The sequence below is a fragment of the Lynx canadensis genome, chromosome D1, assembly GCF_007474595.2.
Source record: "Lynx canadensis isolate LIC74 chromosome D1, mLynCan4.pri.v2, whole genome shotgun sequence".
NCBI classification, from domain to species: domain Eukaryota; kingdom Metazoa; phylum Chordata; class Mammalia; order Carnivora; family Felidae; genus Lynx; species Lynx canadensis.
Window position 1 is genome coordinate 37,575,151 of NC_044312.2, and position 21,683 is coordinate 37,596,833.

At 36.3% G+C, this 21,683-nt stretch overlaps 1 protein-coding gene across 5 annotated transcripts in view; it reads left to right on the top strand.

Moving 5' to 3' along the window:
- Positions 1–18,275, top strand: part of CCDC82 (coiled-coil domain containing 82) — a 33,936-nt gene extending 15,661 nt beyond the window's left edge. For 3 of the 5 annotated variants that reach the window (XM_030331613.1, XM_030331614.2, XM_030331615.1), the window contains exons 4-9: positions 916–1,008; positions 3,112–3,236; positions 6,302–6,472; positions 11,786–11,971; positions 16,217–16,300; positions 17,314–18,275. In XM_030331613.1, coding sequence (XP_030187473.1) covers positions 916–1,008; positions 3,112–3,236; positions 6,302–6,472; positions 11,786–11,971; positions 16,217–16,300 — 659 coding nt within the window. In that variant the 3' untranslated portion in view covers positions 17,314–18,275. Of the gene's footprint in view, positions 1–915; positions 1,009–3,111; positions 3,237–6,301; positions 6,473–11,785; positions 11,972–12,347; positions 13,270–16,216; positions 16,301–17,313 lie in introns of those variants that run through there. The other 2 variants (XM_030331616.1, XM_030331617.1) reach the window with 2 other exon arrangements.
- Positions 18,276–21,683: the final 3,408 nt, after the last annotated feature.

A 21,683-nucleotide genomic window follows, 5' to 3' on the forward strand; every position in this document is an offset into this window, starting at 1 on the left:
TCTCCATGTTAAATCTTATTTTCATTTCATTTCAACAGAAAGCATGTCAAAATTCAGTCATGAATGCTAATATAGGTCTTATTTTGCTTAAATTTATAATCAGGCATCTTCCACTTTTCCTAAAATACCCTAATATTCTTTATAGGTGCCCATGGCAAATTTTCTGTGATGACCATTTGGGTCATGGAAGGGATTATCTTTGATAGAGAATATTTCTACAGCCATAGTAAACCTGGACCCTAAAGTATTGGGAAATACAGGGACCTTCTCTTGTAGCCTGGCCCATCACAATAGATGATTCCATGGAGCACATTGGGTTAGTGGGAAGGTAGGCTTATATATTTGGTAGGAGAAAGAGAAGAGAGAACTTTTCTAAATTGATGTGGAAAATCCTAAATCTGGGACGGAGAAAGGGAAATCGAGTTTTTATAGCCATTGGAGTTCTGGCTAGGGTAATAATTTCCTGAACAATTTCATATGTAACATGTTTTAGAAAGAAGGAAAGTCAGGAGTTGCAGGTACATATTGAACAATCTACCTGTAGAAGTTTTCTCTTTTGCTCTCTCACTCTAATTATTAAGTTGATAATTAAACTTAGGTGCACAGGGGATGATTTGGGGCTTTTTTTTTACAACATATCTCTTAATATTTTCTGAACAGTTTTATCTTAATAAGTTTGGAAAGTGAAGATTATTTTAAATAACAACTTGAAATTTTGGATTAGAAGCCAGTAAATCTGGAAAATGGAGGTTTGCTCAGTGACTAAAAAAGTCACCGAGCGAGGCAGCTATAAAATTAGGATGACTAAGTGATTTCTCCTATTTATAGTATTAATTTCTTAGAGAAAGGAAACTATTTTATTCAGGGAATTGTTTTATCTGTTATGTTCTAATATGTATTTAAAATTAATTTCAGATTCTTTTAGTGACCACTATACTCACTTTGAAAGAGTTGTGAAGGCTCTTCTGATCAATGCTTTAGATGAATCTTTTCTGGGAACATTGTATGGTAAGTTAATATGAGTGGGACAATTAGTATCTTTTTTTCTTTTTCCAATTTCTAAAACCCTACCAATATAATTAATATAATATAATATAATATAATATAATATAATATAACATATATATACATACATTTAAGCAAAACCAAGAGACCCTATTCTAAAGGCCCTCCAATTATTCCCTAGGATCAACTTAACTACACCAGAAGCCCATTCACTTCAAAAACTTGCTACTGTCTATTTGTGATAGTGGAAAGTGGAAAAGAAATATGTGATGTTCCTCTGACTTTAGAGAGTTCACAGTAACTGTGAGGATATAAGGCATAGACTCAAAACAGTAGAGTAGTTCAATACCCATGTGTTGTCTCAGCCTCTCTAAACTTGAATTTCGCCAGAAGTTATATACTGTTTTATGCTTTGTGCCTTTGCTCATACTGTTCTCTCTTAAAATATAATCCCTTTCCACCCTAGATTTTCCAGGTGAGTGTAAAATCATTTTCACTCCCTCATTTGTGCTACCCTGGTGGTACTGATGTGTGTATACTTACTGTATTGAAAATGTATTTTTGCCTTTATCCCTTCTAAGAGTACAGGAAGAACCATGCCTTAGATATACACTTATCTCTTGCATCTAGCACATAATCTGGCAGTTAATAAAGACTATAATATGTTGTTTTGAATATCTACCTCATTGCCAAAGTGAGATTTCATTCACAGTTTATTGAACAAATACTTATAGAGTGCCTAAGGGGCAGACATTTATTTGAGAGCTGGGGATATGGCAATGACTATGACATATAAGATTCCTGCCCTCATGTTGCTCTAATGAGAGAGACAGACAATGAATGAGTAAACAAATATATAACATAATTTCAACTAGGGATTAGTTCTTGAGAAAAAATTAAGTAAGTTAAGGAGATCAAGTGATAAAGGAAAGTATCTATTAGATTGGTCAAAGAAGGTCTCTCAAGAGGTGATTTTTTTTTTTTTTTTTTGAGAGAGAGAGAGATAGGGTGCAAGTGAGCCAGGGGCAGAGAGAGAGAATCCCAGGAAGGGCAGAGGGAGAGAGAGAGATGGGGGGGGGGGAGAGAGAGAGAAGTGGGGCTCACTCAAAGCAGGGCTCAAGCTCACCTGATGTATTCCTCAACCTCACAAACCATTGAGATCATGACCTGAGCAGAAGTCAGATGCTTAACAACTGAGCCACCCAGGCACCCCAAGAGGTGACTTTTAAGCAGAAACCTGAATGAAGTCAAGGGGAAATAATGCATAGATCTAGCTGAGAGAACACCCAGTGCAAAGATCCTTAGGTAAAGTGAGTTTGATGTGATGGATGAATGGATAAAGAAGTGATATATATAGCCAATGGAATATTACATAGCCATAAAAAAGAATGAGATCTTGCCATTTGCAACAACATGGTTGGATCTAGAGGGTATAATGATAAGTGAAATAAGTCAGCTAGAGAAAGACAAAGACCATATGCTCTCACTTATATGTAGGATTTAAGAAACAAAACAAATGAACAAAGAAAAAAGGGACAAACAAAAAACTCTCTTAACTATAGAGAACAAACTGGTGGTTATCAGAGCGGAGGTGGGTGGGGGATGGATAAAATAGGCAATGAGGATTAAGAGTACATTTATCATGGTAAGCACTAAGTAACGTATAGCATTGTTGAATCACTATGATGTACATCTGAAACTAATAAAACATTGTATGTTAATTTTACTGGGATTAAGATAAAAAAAGAGTAAGTCTGATGTAGTCAAGGAATAATTAGAAGGCCTCTGTGGTTCTTTCCTTTCCCTAACATTCTGATGGAATTGTGGTTTTTTTCTTCATTAATCTTTTTTAAATTTAAAATACCTTCTAAAACTGTGGGACGAAATCCTTAAGTATTCAGTTATTTAAATATTTCCTAATAACGTTTCTCGACCTTGGTACTATTGGTAGTTGAAGCTGGATAATTCATTGGTGTGGGGGGACTTAAAAATTAGATAGATAGATAGATAGATAGATAGATAGATAGATAGATAGATGATAGATGGATATTTCCTAAGGGCTAAGTGATTATTTTTTGTTGTTGTTATTGTTGTTCCCTTGAACAGATGGCACCAGACAAAAATCATATGCACAAGATATGTTGACATCTCTTCATTATTTGGATAACCGCTTTGTTCAGCCTCGTCTAGAGAGTTTAGCTTCTAGAAGTCGTTGGAAAGAGCTATATAAGGTATATAGTTTTTTATTTGTTTTTGAATCTCTGGTTGGGGGTATGGGAGTGGGAGGCCTATCGGGATTTAAATATCCAGTCAGAATGAATAATCTTCTAAATTACTGGCATTTTTTGTTGAATAATCAGCTTATCACCTCTTCTAAAAGCTACTATTGTTTTAATTATTGTAACACTTATTATATGTATCCACTAATTAAGTAGTTCTAAATGATGAATAACTTTAGAACATCTCAGGTCTTAGTCCATCTAAAGGCTACTATTGTTTTAATTATCGTAACACTTATTATATGTATCCAGTAATTAAGTAGTTCTAAATGATGAATAACTTTAGAACTTCTCAGGTCTTAGCCCATCTATTGAAATGAGGAGGTTATCTCATAGGATGTTAATTCTCTCTTCAGAAAAGAGAGTTCCATTGTTAAGAGAAAGAGTTAAATTTAACTGGAGGACTTTTCAAGGAGAATTAATGTGTAGATTTATACTATAAATCTTCAAGAGGGTGATGTAGAATGTAATACTTTCCAAATTTGTGTTTTACTATGAGGCTCCTTTTCATGAGCTACCTTTTATCACCTCCTTCTATCACGTGCTAGAAGAATTGATTTCCTTAACATAATTTGGGAAACAATGGCCTAGGTTGCCTTTGAAATCCTTCTCCACCTTCAGATTTTGTAATTCTACCAATTTAGGGGGAGCATCCTTTTAATGTATAAGATTTATTGCATTTCATGTTATCCCATAGATTTCTATTTTATGATCTCTAATAGTAGAGGCTATCTTACATGATTTTTACGTTTTTTTTTTTTAATCTCCCTACTTCTTACATTCTATCTTCCAATTATTAGGAAAATGGCAAGATAACAGAGATCCAAGTTCCTAACAGTCCTTTTAGAACTTAAATCATTAGCTACTCTACCTCATTTATGTTAGGAGATTTGACTTCATCCAAGGCCTGTTCAATCTTGAATTACCTGATAAATTAGCCACAGATGGTTTATTAAGGGACAGTTATGGGATTACAGAAAGAGAAGACTTCAGTTTGGAGAATGACTGAGTTTAGGGACACCATATATATATTTTTTACTTTGGGTGAGTTTTTAATCTCTCTAAATTCTAGTCTTTTCCTCAGATACAGAAAACATTTACCTACTTTAAAAAGTAAAAGGAATATTTACTTACTTGGAAGGTAAAATACATAGCATAGTTCTTAGAACATGGTAAAAATATTGTTTTCTTTAATAGAAAAATAGCATATATTTATTGATCATTTAACTTGGCCAAGTAATTTGCATGCAGTGTAAAGTATCTTATTTGATCTTCAGAGCAACCCCATGAGGAAGGCACTATTATTTCCTCCATTTTAAAGAAGAGAAAGCCGTGACTCAGAAAAATTGAGTAACACAAGGCTATAGAGCTAGTTATTAGCTAGGCCAGTGTTCAAACCTAGAAATCATAGCTTTCTAATATTTCTCTGACTTGAAAGCCCATACCACTATGCTATATTATGCTTTACTATACTGTGGTATGTTATGCTGAATTTGGATAACCCAATGTTGAAATAATAACTCTAAGATATAAGAAAATATTAACTTAAAAATGTAGAGACATAGATGATTCAGTATGGTCTTGGTCAAAATTAGCTAAGTTATGCTGCAAAAAATAAATAATAGGACATACCAGCAATGAAAATCTTTATAGCTTACCCCAGCAAAGTTTATTTTTCAGTTATATGTCCTGTGTAAACCAGCAGGAGTGTTCCTACATATTGTAGTCACTCACAGAGCCAAGCTGCTAGAGCTTTCATCTCAAATGTGCTTCCATAAGGACCAGAGAAGCAAGAAGGGGAGGTGGTTAGCCACCTGTTCCCTCAGAATGTCAGCCTGTAAGTGACACATGTCACACAAAGGGCCATGAAATATGAGAAATATTAAAAGTAAAGAAAATGCAATGTTGTTGTGAATCATACAGTGTTAGAAAGGAAACTATTACTATACTGGATATTTACTCTCAAGCTGGTAGAGAATACGAATATAGGTTAGTAACCCTGCTAATACGTTCACTGTATGTAGTTCAAACATTATGGTAAAACCTAATCTACACTACTAATTATAACAGCAGTATCTAACACAGGCATAGAGTGTGGGCAAAAATATGCAACCACAAGTTTACAAATGCCAAATATTTCCTCAGTTTGTTAACTCATTGCTAATTCAGCTATTAGACTGTCTATATCAATACTGGCCACCTAGCAGTTTTATGACCAACTTGTTTATTTTCATAGTACTTTATTTAGTAAGTAGCCATTAGGAGGATTAAGTTATTTCCGGGGATACCTGGGTGGCTCAGTCAGTTAAGCGTCCGACTTCAGCTCAGGTCATGATCTCACAGTTTGTGGGTTCGAGCCCCTTGTTGGACTCTCTGCTGACAGCTCAGAGCCTGGAGCCTGCTTCAGATTCTGTGTCTCCCTCACACTCTGCCCCTCCCCTGCTCATGCTCTGTCTGTCTGTCTCTCTCTCTCAAAAATAAATAAACATTAAAAAAAGAAGAAATTAAATTATTTCTGGAATATTTTGTGGGAAATATGCTATAATTTACACAATGGAGACTGTGATCTGGTTTTTCTCAATTTTCAACTAACCTAAATGAATTCATCTTTTTATTGTAGTATCCTGAATTTTTGCTGCTCAGTCTTTTCTATTTTTAACTATAATACCTCATACCTAACTAGAGATGAGAGGAGAAAAGTAAATTAGTGTCTGCGAAGAATACTACTTAATAGTAATGCACAAATGGGAAGGATATGAAACTAATTTTTTTTCCTAGTCTGGTTTCTTTTCATTTAATAGCCTAAATTATAAGTTATTTTTTTATTTAAAAATATCTTGTCAAATACCCCATATTCTGCATCAAAATAAGAAATATCAGTGTGTTTTGCTCTTACATCCTAACCACTTACTGTGATTCCTAATATTGGTTTTAATTTGGTTAGGTTCTTTTTATGTTTTATTTTGTTGTTTTTTCCAGTCTTGTAAAGCTTCATTACATTTTTTCATTGTTTTCAGGAGCGGGTAGAAAATTATTCTAATGTAAGTATCCATTTGAAGAATCCTGAAAATTGTTGCTGTCAAGCTTGTGGATTACATCGCCACTGCAGATACTCGGTGCATTTATCAGGAAAGTTGTATAACACCAGGACTATGGAAACAGACGATTTCATGTCACATGATAAACAGGTATTTTTCCCTCTCATTTTGGTTTTCAGTATTTAGAAATTTTCAATACGTAAGCTTACACAAATAACCCTGTTATTTTTACAAATGGAGAAAGCACTAGGACAGAGGCAAAGAGTATAAGGAAAGAAGGTATAATTTTGAATGTGAAAAATGTCTTATATGACAAGTTCATAAATGCAAAAATATTAATGATGAGAGCTTCCTCTGGTGAGTCTGTATATCTATGAAGGGTGTGTGTGTTTGGGGGGCCCTTAGAGTTGCCTCTAAGTACTGCCAGTCAGTTATTATGATAGAAATATACTGTTAATCTAAATTCTTCTACTACATTAGGTAGTATTATTCCTCAGTACTATTGGCGATAATTGAGCAGATCCCTCTAAATAATCCAGGTTGCAAGAATCACTTAGAAAGTTTGTATGGGGATAATGAATTCAGATTTAGTCTTTAACGTATCATTTGGCAGGTTACTATAAAAACATTTCTTTTCTCAACACAGTCAATATGCAAATCTCATTGTTTAAAAACTGATCTGTGGCTTTTTATGAGGTAAGACATGTAGAATCCTAATGAAAGTGATTTGATACTCTAAGGATCATGTTCTGTTGTATAGATCAAAACTAGTGCTGTACTTTCACTGTCTTCCCTGTCTACAGCTAATTCTAGGAAGGAAAGTAAGTTAGAAAACCATTTCTGGAGTTCTGATATTCCTGTGAAAGAGTAAAGATTCTGTATAAAATAGTTATTCAAATATCTAAAAAGTAAGAGAGATCTCATAAAATAAAAACAAAGAAAATTAATACACCAGTCACACAATGGAAGAAACATCAAAGTTAACAATTAGAACATGATTATTCTCCATCTAAAGGCATACAGTAAAACCTATCTTAAGATGCCAGTTGATAGCTCTCAAAGTAGCAAAGTATTTTTAAATCAGATGATAAAATACAGTTCTGTCATGGTTACATTGAAACTGGCAGTTTCATGGACAATAAGATTCCTACAAAGAGCAAGGATGTGATCTATGTTTTTAGAACACTGGATAGCTACCTATAGCCAGAGTTATAACACTATACATATTCAGTGCCCACATGTTTATGCTAAGCAGAGTCATCCAGTATAAAAGCAGAGGACACAATCATGAAGTTCACTGAAGCATTAGTTATAATACAAAACAAATTTGGATATAATTCAAATCAAATATTAGAGTAGTAATTTAATAAGTTATGTATATCATACCATTTTGTGACAGAATATGATACAAGCACTAAAATAATATTTATGAAGGTTGTGAAATCGTGCTAGGTGAAAGTGAAATAGTGAGCAGTGTACATTACTGTCCTTGAAGCTATGTAAAAATATGTATACACTTGTCTGTTTAGCTGTATGCAAACATTAAAATAGTTATTGTATAATTTAAGATAATGTAATTAAAATTCTTTTTTTAATGTTTATTTTTGAGAAAGAGAGACAGAACACGAGTGGGGGAGGGGCAGAGAGAAAGGGAGACACAGAATCCCAAGCAGGCTCCAGGTTGAATTCACAGACCATGAGATCATGACCTGAGCCAAAGTTGGATGTTTAACCGACCGAACCACTCAGACACCCCCATAATTAAAATTCTTTAATACTAAAATTTTCAGTAATTTTTTTCTTTAAATGGAAGAAGCACCTATTAAAATCTATTTTATATTCTACTGAACTACAGCAGCAATGCATGTATATGGAAAGGAAAGGGAAAGGAAAGGGATAGGAAGGAAGAAAATAATAAACTTGTTTTTCATCTAAGGCATTAAAGAGACTATGCCATCCCCAGACCCACCCTTAAATTATTTTGAAAACCAATTCTCCATTTTGTGTTTTTGCCCATAGTTATATAAAATTGAGACTGCTTGGGGTTAACTAGGGTCCTCTTTTAAGGTGCCAATAATGAAGGATGCATTTAATGAATATGTTTAATAATAAAACTTTTCTCCTTACTTACCTAAGATTAGCTTCTTTGAAAGACAGGATGTTTTGATGGAAAGTGGAATTGGTGGGAAAGAGTAATTTTAGTTACAGTAGTCTTGGATAGGGTACTGAGACAAAAGGCCTTGGCCCACCAAATTGTGGTGAAGTCTGGGGGTATAGATGAAAAGGAAATCACGTGAAGAAAAAGGGCGAAATCTGAGAGGCACTTGGGAGGACCGACTGTAATCTTGAATTCATTTGAGTTTGCCCAGAATCTGTCCAGACTCCTGAAGATACTCAAGATCCAAAGGGAGAGGTAGGAATTTTGAAATAAGTGTCAATGTGTAATATGTCCATGAAAAAAACGGACCAAAAGGAAATAGAATCCTTTGGCTCAGTCTATTGCAGTAATTGTTTCTAGAGACCTAGAAACAAAAGAGAAACTTCTTCCCGTTCTTCCTCTTTTCTTGAGGATCTTTTTTCTTTCCTCTTCATACTTTCACTTCCATAAGGACCTGGCTCCTCTGTATATTAAGGAGGGCCGAGAGAAATACCTCAAAAAGCTCCCTATAATTAGCTGGATATTACAAATGTGCATAATGCATGTTTCATTGTATCCTTGCCTTAGTTTGTTAACCAGTGTGTTTACACTTCTACATGCTGTATCTAATACATTACAAATCAGATTCTTTCTACTGCCTTACAATTCACCATCTGCTGTTTTAGGAAAATTTGGTGACAGGTTTTAGCTCTGTTTCAAATTGTATCTTTGGATACATAGGATCCCTTAATTCACATTGATAACTGAGGTGAATCAGTTATTTTCAGATACGTCAGTTTATAGAACCATGCTAACTAACCCTGAACAGTGGATTAGTAACCATTTACATGTCATTTTGCTTGTCTTCGTTGAGAACAATCATCACAGAACTTATTTCTCTATCTCTGGCAATTTTTTTTAGTATTGTCTATCTTGTTAGAATAGTGTCCTTAATATCCAGAAATGCAATTAGATAGTTAAAAGTAATCTCTAAATATGTTTCTCAACATTTAAGGTCACTGTTCTTACAGCAGAGTTTTATCTTAGTACTTTATATAAATGGAATCCGCCAGTGTAAACTGTGTACAATGTACACAAATTCATAAGGTATAATAGGCTGTGACAATACACTAAAAACAGGCGGGGCGAAGGGAGAGGTCTACTTGCATTCTTACAGCTATTACATACATTTACTCTTTCCTGTGAACTCCTACTAACAATGGTTTAGACTCTTCCACAGAAAATGTGATCACATTTTATGATCACATAGTGTGAGAATATTCTAAAGGTAATTTTGGGTTATTGATCTACATAAGTGTAAGTAGCTGCCAAGAAGGTAGGAATTTGAAATGGAAAGAAGTAAACTATAATGTTAAATATTTTCAGTGGATATTTTTGTTTCATACAGGTAAAAGATTTTTAAATAAGGGTGTTTAAATACCTCCTCCTTCCCTCTTGCCCTAACTTAAAATTTTTATGCAGATAAATTCCTCAGTTTTATGGAAATATAAAATACAGTATGCTGGAAAGTTTTTAAAAAATTATATTATTTTTCTACTGTATTTTATCCAGAATGGCCATAGGAGACTTCACCCACATAATCTACTTTGATAACAGAAATGGAGAGACATAGGGCACCTGTAGTGGCCACTGAAACTATTGTGGTATCTTTTTTACTCAAAGTATAAAAGGACATATTGGCCAGGGAATTGTGATAGTTGATATGACTTGTTTGATGATAATGTTGAGATGAGAAGGTTACTGAGAGTAGGCAAGCAATGAACAAACCATATGTGATTGTTTATTTTTTTTAAAGTTATTTTGAGAGAGAGAGAAAGACCATGAGTAGTGGAGAGGCAGAAAGAGAGAGGGGAGAGAGAGGATCCCGTGCCACCAGGGATCCGTAGGCTCCGTGCCACCAGCACAGGGCTCAAACTCACAAACCGTGAGATCATGATGAACTGGAATCAAGAGTCAGATGCTTAACTGCCTGAGCCACCCAGGTGCCCTTGTGATTATTTCTAATAATCCAAAAACCAGAAAGGTTTTCATGGAACTCGAACAGAAATCTTAACATGGTTTTCTTGAATTTTTGAGGATTTTAAGGAAGACTGTAAGATGTCCCAAATACCATTTTCACAAGATATGCATCAAACCCGTTGCTGATCATATTTAACTTTTATTCAGTTTTGACAAACTATTCTTTATTTTATTACTATTTTTTGCCAGTATACTCAGGTTATTTATTTAACTAACCACCTGTATGATCCCTTACAGGGTGGCTTCAGGAAAACACTACAATTCTTTGTTAGATGGAATACAAGTTACATAGATCAATATTGTAACTATGCCACTTGTACTAAACTCATGAAAACACAACCCATTAGTGAATTTAGGCACAGAGACAAATACATAACTTAACAGGGAATTTGTCTCTGTCCTCTGGTTGCTTCATGAGAATGAGATAGATCATGTAATAATGTTTTTAGTTATAATGTTATTTTGTAGTTTTCCTATTTTATTTTTCAGTGTGTATAACGGTACATATTCCAAACGTTCTGAACGGGAAATGCTCTGGTTGGTTGATTCACAAGAAGAGTATTCTTAATCACAGAATCCTGGAAGTCCATATACACATAGAAGTTAAAATTCTTATATTTTGCTAACAGTAAAACATTAATGTGTTACAATCACATCAGAGTCACTAATTAAGGAACGAAATAGGACTAAACACAAAGTTTTTACTTTACAAAATGCTTTGGAGCAAATTATTTAGTGAAAAACCGCCAATTGGTTTGAGAGTTTGTTTCAGTTTTGCATGTTGCTTTTAAACTAGAACATTAGTCTAATCCAGGTATTTCTAATTCAGTAACTGTGTCCGTGGGGTCTATTTTCTTGCTTTTGGGTGTGCCTGTTCTTCTGCCTTAACAAGCTATTTTTCTCCTCAAACTTGTCTAGCTCTGGTTTTTAAAGACTTAGTTCAAGCATCACCTACTCGAGGACCCCTCTCCTCTCTGGATTGGGTTAATTGTCCCTCCTTTGTACCTCGGTAGCATCTCTTGCACAGCATTTGACACATCGTTTTGTAATCAAATGCATGTCTGGTGCTTAGCCCAATACTTGAAGAAACATAGCAGGTGTTCAGTTTTTCTTAACTAAGTTGTATAAGAGAAGGTGAGTGAATCATTGTACAAACATTTTGAAAATTAATAATGCATTATTAAATTTTGCTGTTAAAGAAAAATCTCAAAACTAGAAAGGCTGTGTAATCATTACTATATGTCTGACTTCATATGTCAGGTAATAATGTTTATTCCTTGATTTAGGTGTTTACTGTTGGCAGAATTTGTGCTGATCGTACCAGAATTTATCACAAACTGAAACATTTTAAGTTCAAGCTGTACCAGGAATGCTGCTCCATTGCAAAGACAGAAGAAGTTGAGGATGAACAGGTTAAAGAAACAGTGGAAAGAATTTTCAATCAGTCAAAAGAAAGTGGCTGGATTAAGGAGGTAAGGTGAATATAGAAGAATCATTTCATTCATAGATTCTGGAGCCTAATTATGATCAGCAAAATGATGCAAATGATTAGAAGACAGTGAAATTTAAAAGAGAATCTCTCCTTTCCCCCCGTCTTTGTATTTTCTCTTCTTCCACCCATTCCTTTCATGCTTATCATTGTCCAACCCTGAACAGGTGCCCTGATGATCTAAGCATTCCTTCAGCGCATCAGATAAATTGAAATCAGCGATAATACTGTCCTGTAATGAAGGACCTCTGTCCTTTCACTTTTATATATATGGTATCCCTTACATATATATTAAGTCCCTGTATTTTCTTTGACGAAGTGTAGGACTCACCTCTGCTTGTCTGCTTCCTATTCTTTAGAACAGTTCTTGTGACCCGAGAGTGAAGAAACACCTGGTGCCAATCTGAGGAAAGGATCTCGGCTGCCAGTTCTAATACCACCCACATCCTCTTCTTGAGGACATGGGCTGAGCAGTGAGCACTGTAACTGAAGATCAAGGGGAATGCAGAGGTTTCAGGCCACGGCACTGATTTTGATTCCCCCAAATCCTGCTGATCACTAAGTTTGATATCAGGGATAAAGTGGGGGTTTTGAAGAGTGCACTGGATTCCTGAAGATCTGCTGGCAGCTCAGAAGCTCTGGTCTGCTCACAGAGCTTTTAGAATTGTTTATGGTACTTGGAAAGAATGCTATTATGATTGCAGTCTTCTAAAACAAGTGTAGTTACGTGAACGTATAAGAGAAAACATATAGCAGATTTTCAGGCAACTCAGATCAACAGTATATTTAATCTTAAAAAAAAAAAAAAAAGCCTGCCTTGAGATCTGTTGCCTGGGTTATTTATATCATAGGGGAATTTGTAAAAGAGGAAAATAAAAAAGATGAGAGCTTAGCGAATAAACTTATGAGCAAAGGGAAAGAAAAAGAGAACAACAAACAGGAACTTGTTAGGACACGTCATATTCTGCAGAGGTGTCCCAGTCTGGAGAGTGACATCAAGACTGGTTTCCCTTCTGAGGATTATCTTCCCATCACAGCCACACCACCCAGTGGATCTCTCTGCCTGCCCCCCACATCTTGACCCTTCTGTAGTCTTTTCTCTCATTTTACTCTCCTCAGCTTTTTATCTTTTACTTTGCTTCAGCTTCTCTCCCAGTGCTTTCCTCCCTGTCCTCCTCTGTGCTTTTCAGTTTGCCTTAGGGAGAAGCCACCACTTAGCCAGTAAGTCCCATCTTCATTTTCCATGATGACCTGAAATTCTTACGTGCTTTCACTGGTGCATTTAAGTGTTGCCAACGCTCTCATGGAGTTGAAAAACCTTTTGGGACACCACATTTTTTACAGAATTGTGTGCCAGGTGTAGAAAAATCACTATGCATGTATTATATATATTATATATAATAATAGTATATGTGGGGAAGAACATTAAATTTCTTGCAGAGAATAAACCAAAAGCATTTCCAGATCATGTACCTTAGAGAAAGCTTAACAAGGTTTCTAACAGAAGGGACCTGGAATAAGAAAAAAAAAAAATTCTTGGGAAGAGAAAACCCAAGTGTCCTCTCATGCTTAAAGAAAAACACTTAGCATTGGGCATTTAAGGTATTTCAAGATCATGCATGTTTAGGACAACATGCACATTTTGTTTTTCACATAAAATATCACAGAGCTTCATTTTCTTTCCGAGGTCCCTCCTTCTTTAAAAATATTTGTCCACACGTTTTCTCAAAAGATTTCCTAGAAACTACAGTTTAGAGCTGATATAAACCCATACGCAGCGTTTTGTTCTGTGATTACCTTTCAGAGCTCCTCAAGCACTCTGACGTTTCTCAGCACCACCCCACCTACCCCTGGGAGTGCGCGTGTCCCGCGCGGCCGCACTGCATTGCTCATGACAGACGCCTTTCTCTTTGGCTGCGCTCCTATGGCCCCAGCCACCCGCACCCTTTCCAATGCCAGGGCTCAGCGCTACTTGAACGGCCAGATCTGTGGCTCTTTTTGCTCTTACCTCCCACTGATTATGTCAACCCCTTCTTTTACCTCACACAAACCATTTGGTCTTGTCTTTCCTCCCAGCTCACATTGCACACCTTGCTTTTTCCTTATCTGCCCCTTCCTCCTCCACCTCAGGATATTTCTGCATTTCTTCCCAAAGACCTGCCAACTAGACTGACTTCTTGTTCCTCCTCCTACCAGTTGAACTAAGATGACCTGTTTTTAATCTAGGATGACATTAAAGGGTAGGAGGAACCTGAGTGTGAAGAAAATAATGAATGGGGAGCGCCTGGATGGCTCAGTCAGTTAAGCATCTGACTCTGGATCTTAAGGCTCAGGTCTTGATCTCATGGTTTTGAGTTCAAGCCCCACATCAGGCTCTGCACTGTGTGTGAAGATTACTTAAAAAAGGGGAAAAAAAAAAGAAAAAGATGCATGATAAGAAAATTATAATAAAACCAAAACATATAATAAATGTAATAAAAGTAATTGTCTGATTCTAAATTACACTTGAAGAACATTCTGTCATATGCCACTGGCAAAATTCTAACAAATGTTTCTCATTAAGAAGAAAGTGCACGTGATGATGGGGTTTCCAGAGAAGTTGAAGATAGGGTTGTTGGGATAGGGTGGTGAAAACAGGAACATCAGGAAAGGGGAGAATGTATTTCAATAATACTATCAAGTCTCAGTTTTGTGGTATGAAAAGTTTAAATCTATTACATAAAGATTGTTGCATAACAAAGAATTTTAAATAACGATTTGATCTCACCCCTTCCTGAAACTCTTCTTATGTGGTCTCTTCTCTTTCCCCCCTTTTAAACTTGTTTCCTGTTCTTTTTCTTTCTCTCCTTAAACTGATGTTTCTCAAATCAAGGCCCTAACTACCTATGTCAGAATCACCTAGAAGTTTGTAGAAAATGTGTAGTTCCTGGCCTCCCTGCAGAACTACTGAATGAGACTCCTTGAGGGTGTTAAACACCCAGTATTTAACAAGTTAGGTGATTCTTAAGCAAATCAAAGATTGAGGGCCGCTAGTTAAAGGTACTTGTTGCAGGGCACCTGGGTGGCTCAGTGAGTTGAGCATCCAAATTTGACTCAGGTCATGATCTCACGGTGGGAGTCTGTTAGTTCAAGTCCTGCATGGGGCTCACTGCTGTCAGCATGGAGCCAGCTTTGGATCCTCTGTTCCCCTCCTCTCTGCCCATCAGTCCCCCGCTCACACTCTCTCTCTCTCTCTTACAAATAAATAAACCTTTAAAAAAAAGAAAAAGTACGTGTTGTTCCACGTTCCATTCTCAGCCCCTGTAAGTTCTCTGACTTGGCAAACCTATTCCTTTCTTCATGTCTAACTGGTGTTTCTGACCAGAAGATCCCAACCTCCTCCTTTTATGTTCTGACCTCTTTCTCACACTCCATTCCCACAGTTCACATGTTTTAATCAGTAGGTCAATCTGGCACCTCAAAGGGGTTAATATAATAAGATCCAAACTCTCCAAATTTTTAGTAAAAGAATGGTGGAACCAGAATCTTTAGGTGGAGAGAACGGCCAGGCAATACTGTCTTCTCTCTGAATTTCACTTTTCCATAGGAAGGCTTTCTTTTTTCTAACTAAAGCAGCACCCCCCCCAACCTTTAAATCTCAGAAATAGCATACTATAATGATTAAAATCATGGATTTAAATATTTTCCAGCAGTAGAATTTGGAGGCAAGTTACTTTATTTCTCTAAGTTGCCTCTTCACTAAAATAGGAATTAAAACAACAAAGAGTTTTGATCGTGGATATTAAAAGATCAACACATTTTAAGCATTTAGTATTGGACCTAACAATTAGTAAGTGATCAATTAATGTCAACTATTATTAGTAATAAAAGCAAGAAGTTTTCCCTCCTTCATGCAGTATGGCTGGGATTGCAATTTTCCAAAAGAAATTTAATAAGGAGAAAAAATATATGAAGATAATATAAAAAGCATAAAAACAATCAAACTTTTAATGTACAGGTTTCTAATTCTATAATACTTTACTCCTATCTAATAGAACCTACCTGAATACTAGGTCAAGAGAATCCCTAAGTAGTCCAAAGGTTATTTCCAACCTCCCCACCCCCGCCCCCACCCTGTTCTTTTCTTCATTCTTTCCAGAGAAGGTGATCCAGTCAGAGGTCTTGAGGGGGAAAAGGTTTCCTAGCCCTTTCTAGAAGGAAAACACACTTCTTCTTTATCTTTCCATAGTTTCCTACCACCACAAAAGTCAGGTCATCGGGATCCTCTCTCTCTTCATTGGGAATGGAACCAGAGTTCATAAGAAACCATTAGGTCAGTTAATTCTCCTCAATTGAACGCTATCGATTGGGAGATTTCTAAATCATCCTGACCCCTCTCTTATCTTGCCCCACCCTGGGTCTTAGCTCTTCATCTTCATTGCTATCACTGGAATTTGGGACCTCATTACCTAACTTATTACAAGACACTAGTAACTAATTGCTATACTATTCTAGAATGGCTGTTTTACCATTTTTCTTAAAACACACGTCAGATCAGGTCAATCTCCTACCGTATAACCTTTAGCAGGGTCACGTTGCCTGTCACATTATTGCTAAACTCCTTCAGCTAGCATTTCATACATTTTATTCTCTGACCACAAACTCTTTGGTTCAGTCTTCTCTTTCTGTTCCCCTACAAAACCTCAAATTATAGTTAAATGCCATAAAATCTTGTCTTCTCACTGTTGCATGGACTGTTGTCTGCTACAGAAAACTCTCCCCAGCAAATCTTTGCCTATCGAATCCTTTTTCCCAGGACAGCTCAAGTGATTCTCTTTCCCGATCACTTCAACTAACCATGGCTACTCTTCTGAACCTTCCTAACAGTGTCTATTTACTTTGTCATGGCACCAGTGCCATGTACTGGTGTTGTATTGTACACATAGTATTGGTGTACTCCCAGTGAACTCTGGTCTGTTTAGGATCAGGGAAAGAGATTATTTTTGTACCTAGACAGTCATGAGAAAGTATTCAATATATGTTATGTGTTCAAACAATTTTTGTTGAGTAAGTTATTGAAGTTGTTATACTTCTATAAATATGATAATAGAAAAATTATATTTTATAAGAACATTATGAGATCAATAATAATGTTCAGTTTGATCTCTTTCCGCTCCTTTATGAGTTAGAAATGCTTATTTGCAATTGTGTCCCTGTTTATAATGAGATTTTTGCTCATGATTATCATGAAATGAACATGTTCCTGTTTGTCTCTGTAGATTGAAAAGGCCTACCTTATCTTCTTTGCTTTGAGTAAAATAACTAGCTTTTTTATTGTATACACAGAAATATGGTCAACTTCAAGAATATCTAAATTTGGCGGATTACTTTCAAGATGAGAAGTTTGACTGAATTGTAACACATTTCCTTCAGAGAAGATTTTATAAATTCCTGTAAATGTGAAGATCATGAGTCTTGTTTCTCTGTATCATGTGACATTTTTATAAATTTTATGTGTATTTTCATGGCAAATATCTTGTTTAAAACATATGTTCATCTTAATTTCCATGAAATGGCACTCACAGTCGAATAAAAGTTTTATCTGCTGTACATAGAAAACATAAGCCTAATAATTTTTAAGTAAGTGTATTTTAAAGTTACAAAACAATGCCTTTATAACAGATGATCATCAAGTGAATGAGCTGTTCATGTTCTGTCACCTTAGTAGACAAATACTGTATTTTAAAAATGAATTTAGATCAACACCTACGTGTATTTATTATTGAATCCCTGCCCAGATCTGTTGATTATCCTTTCCAGTATTAAATGATCTGCACTGATATATTGTTCACTGCTATCATTATCTACACCAGAGGGCCATGGAAGAAACCCAATGTTTCATTCAGTTCAATCCCCTCACCTCAGAAGCAGACTATAGTTTACCCATTCCAAGTAAAGGAACGCTTTTCTCCTTTTCTAAAGTCTCCTTTGGAAATAGATCTCAGGCCGCCAGAGTCTTTCAACCCTCACATTCAGGAATAATTTCATGGTGTGTTTTTTCATGCTTCATAATGTTCTGTATATTTTTTATTCGATTTTGTCTACATGCTGATGATTAAGATGTATTTTATTTATTTTTATCCATAACTTTTCCCATATATGTATTTATGTTAGGATCTGAAGATCTCAGAGAGACAAATTCAGCCAAAAATAGTTTAAAAGCATATTTTGGCATCTGCATTGCTTTGCACATTTAAATTTTCTCATCATATAATAAAGTAAAATGGTTTCATAGTGATCAAACGGAACCTGTCTATTCTGTATCTTTAATTCTTAAAAGTAGTGTCACAGTAGGCTCTATGTTAATGTGGAATTTTAGATACTTGTTTCTGACCTCCTCAAGTGTTGACTAAACCTGGCTTCATTTACTATGTGGCTCATGCATGGAGTTCAGGGTATGTGCATACACTAAAAAAACTACATCGTATTAAGTCCTTACATAGAGAGATTACTTAATATTTTCTGCAGTGAATTCTCTGAAAGTATCCCTATTGTTATTGTAAGCAAAACTAATAGAAAAAGCTCACAAAGTGCTGAGAATACTGATGCTGCTGTTTCATGTGAGGAGTGCACACCTTTTTGAAAAGGGTGAAATAGATATTTCAGTCACATATCTCAATTCTTACTTCTCTGGCATACGGAAATAATCCTTAACTAAAATGAGGCCACAGTTGAAAGTTGAAGATGCAGTGACAGTGCCCAGAAAGAAGCAAGGCAGAATTGGAGGAAAAGTAATAGTCAAGTTGGAAGGATCGCGAATGACTGGTAAAAAGGAAGGCCAAGGAAAATGAGGGAATTCTCTGTGAAGTGTCTCTAATGACCCTGGAAGCATCACTTCTCATATGTGACACTACAGACAAGTTTGAGACCACTGAAGAGTGAGCGTTCCTTCCACCGGTAGAGTTTCAAAAATTAATTTATGTATCATTTTAAGTACCATTGTTTAACTTGTAAAAATTAAGGATCATTGATTAGAGGGACTCAAGAGGGCAGCTGACCCCGTTCCTAGGCAAGGCATCTTGTTGGTGGGAAGAGTTTTCCCTGTTGGAACAGCATTGTGACTGCCGATCAGGAAATGTAAGAAGTAGCTTTGCTAATGTCTGAGGCTACTGCAAATGAGCAAGCTTCTTCAGTGGGTGTCTGAAGAATACAAGAAACTCTTAGGTCTATGGTAACACTAAAAGAATGGCAGAGGGACAGGCTGTTAGGAAAGGAGAAAGAGCATGGATTAGGGAGCCAAAAGCAAGTAGTCCATAAAAAAATGCTGAAAATGTTGAAAAAACTGAAATAACCTTTACGGGTGTTAGGACATAATTATGGTATCATCTCATCATAACCATCTATATCATCTATTTGACATAACACTAAAAAATAGTTTATGCACTTAAAATCCCACATGTCTGTGAACTTTTTAGATCTGGGGATTTATTACTGTAGCGTTAGGTGCTTTAGTGTTAGGCAGACATGGTTAGTTGAGATGATGAGGAAGACAGAAACGGACAAGTAAAGGAAAGTAACACTTGAGAGGAAAGGAAAGTAATACTTGAAAGAATTCATATTTGCTACACAGAAGCGTTAGGGTTTTAAGAGAGAACAGTACCATAAACGGGGAAAAATAAATACTTTATTGGCAGTTTGATGTAGTTGACCGTGTTTTCTCACTTGTCTGCTCTTGTACTGAGATGAATAGTTGTATTCAATCCTCACTTCTCGAAAGGATTATAGGACTGGCTTGGACTCTAGCAAGGTGAGTAGAGTGTGACTGCAGCTCTGCTACGTTGAGGCACAAAGCCCAGTGGTTAAAAAAGCATAGGTTTGAAATCAGCCTTGAACTAGAGTCCTGTGCTGTGACCTCTAAATCACATAAACTGGAACGAGTAGTTTGATTTCTGTGATCCTCAGTTTCCTCATTTATACATGAGGTTAATAATACTTACCTTCCAAGTTTGTTTGTGGATTAAGGGAGATCTGTGTGAAGTGCTGTGCCTGAGACAGTGATTGTAAATAAACAGTGACTGATGTGAATGGAAATGGAGGATGTGCATGATAATGATTTCAGCTTGAAATTAAATGGCTGTGAAGGACAAATGTATACAAAAGACACTCCAAAAATGACTTACACCACTGAATACAGTATGAAAATCTATTAAATTCTTGCTTGGCAAGTTTTTAATTTCTGTCCCTGTCCAGCATGGAAATCAAAGTTTATATCAGTAAGGAATAGCAGATTTGACTAAGGACTCTGTGTTACTTACTAATGAAAATCAATGCTACTGCATGACTGTCAAGTGAACCGTAAATTTTAAATTTAAATATTACATTTTCTCTTTTATCAAGTATCATTGCTGAATATAAAGTACCCATAGCAATAGAAGATAATGTCTAATGAATACAGCTTTTTAGAAATCAAATATAAAACGATCAAAACTCCTTCGATTTTTAATGACACCTCATGAGAGAGTGCTCCATCAAATTTGCACTCCTAACAAAAGTATATCTCTGCTTATCACTTCACAAGTAATGAGGAACCTAGCCTTAGAAGGGACAGATAGAAGTATATTCCAATGAAAAGAAAAAAAAAAAGTTATATTCCATCAGAGTATACTTGTCCCCAGTTCCAACAAACATTCCAGAATTTGTGAAAATAAAATGGACTAAAGTAGGCCAGCCTGTTGGGAACTAAACTGTAAATAATCCATTCTTAAAAATGATTGCATTGATGTTACCTATTCATTTCTATCCATAGCTCAGTTTGGAGCTGGAACATGCTCCTGAGATGTGAGAGTTGGTTTAGATTAATGAAGTCCCATTGCTCGAGACCTCAAATTCGAACGACTTCCAAGTTAGGACACACAGCATGTTTATGGTCCTGAGTAGCCCAATATTGTGCTCACTTGAATTTATTCTCCATAGCTGATAATGACAAGCAGAGTCCAATATACACTTTTGAGAACTTAAAGGCAGGATCACACGGAGATGAGGGGACAACGGTCTGTGTAAGAGATGTATTTGGTTCATGTTACTAAACTTCTTGAAACTCCACTGCTGCGTATTGATTTTCCTCTTTGTATATGTAAACCAGACAGCCATGGAGATCTCAGATCTTGCAGTTGTCAGAGGTCACCTTGTATTTTCAAAGAAAACCTTTTATTATTTGTTTTTCCCCCTAGAACTGGTATTGGTGATTTCATCATCCTAAAATATTTTATTTCTCCCTACTGGTTTACTTGTAATCACCCAGGTTGACTTACCCAGAGACACACAAAACAGGCAGGCAGGTAGACAAACACACGCCTGCCCCTGTGGAGCTAGCGGTGTGATTTCCTCTGCACCCCTCCCTCCTCCCTCTCCCAACCCGCACACACTCACATGTCTTCCTTATTATACTAATGAACATTTCCTCGGTACTCACCCAGCTCTCACTAGGGTGCTCAGTGGTGTCATTTACAACATATTGAAAAATGAAAACGATATCCTCAGGGGGGCGTAATGTAGGTCTGAAAGGGAAAATACATTCCCTGGCCGGGAATTTCTTAAACATTTAGAGCTGGTGAAGTAGTTGTGTGGAGGTTGGGGAATTTCCCCAGCCTTCCCCACTTAGCCAAGTCAGGCTGAGCTAAGTTGAGCCCTACCGAGACGCGCGGGCTTTGGGATTT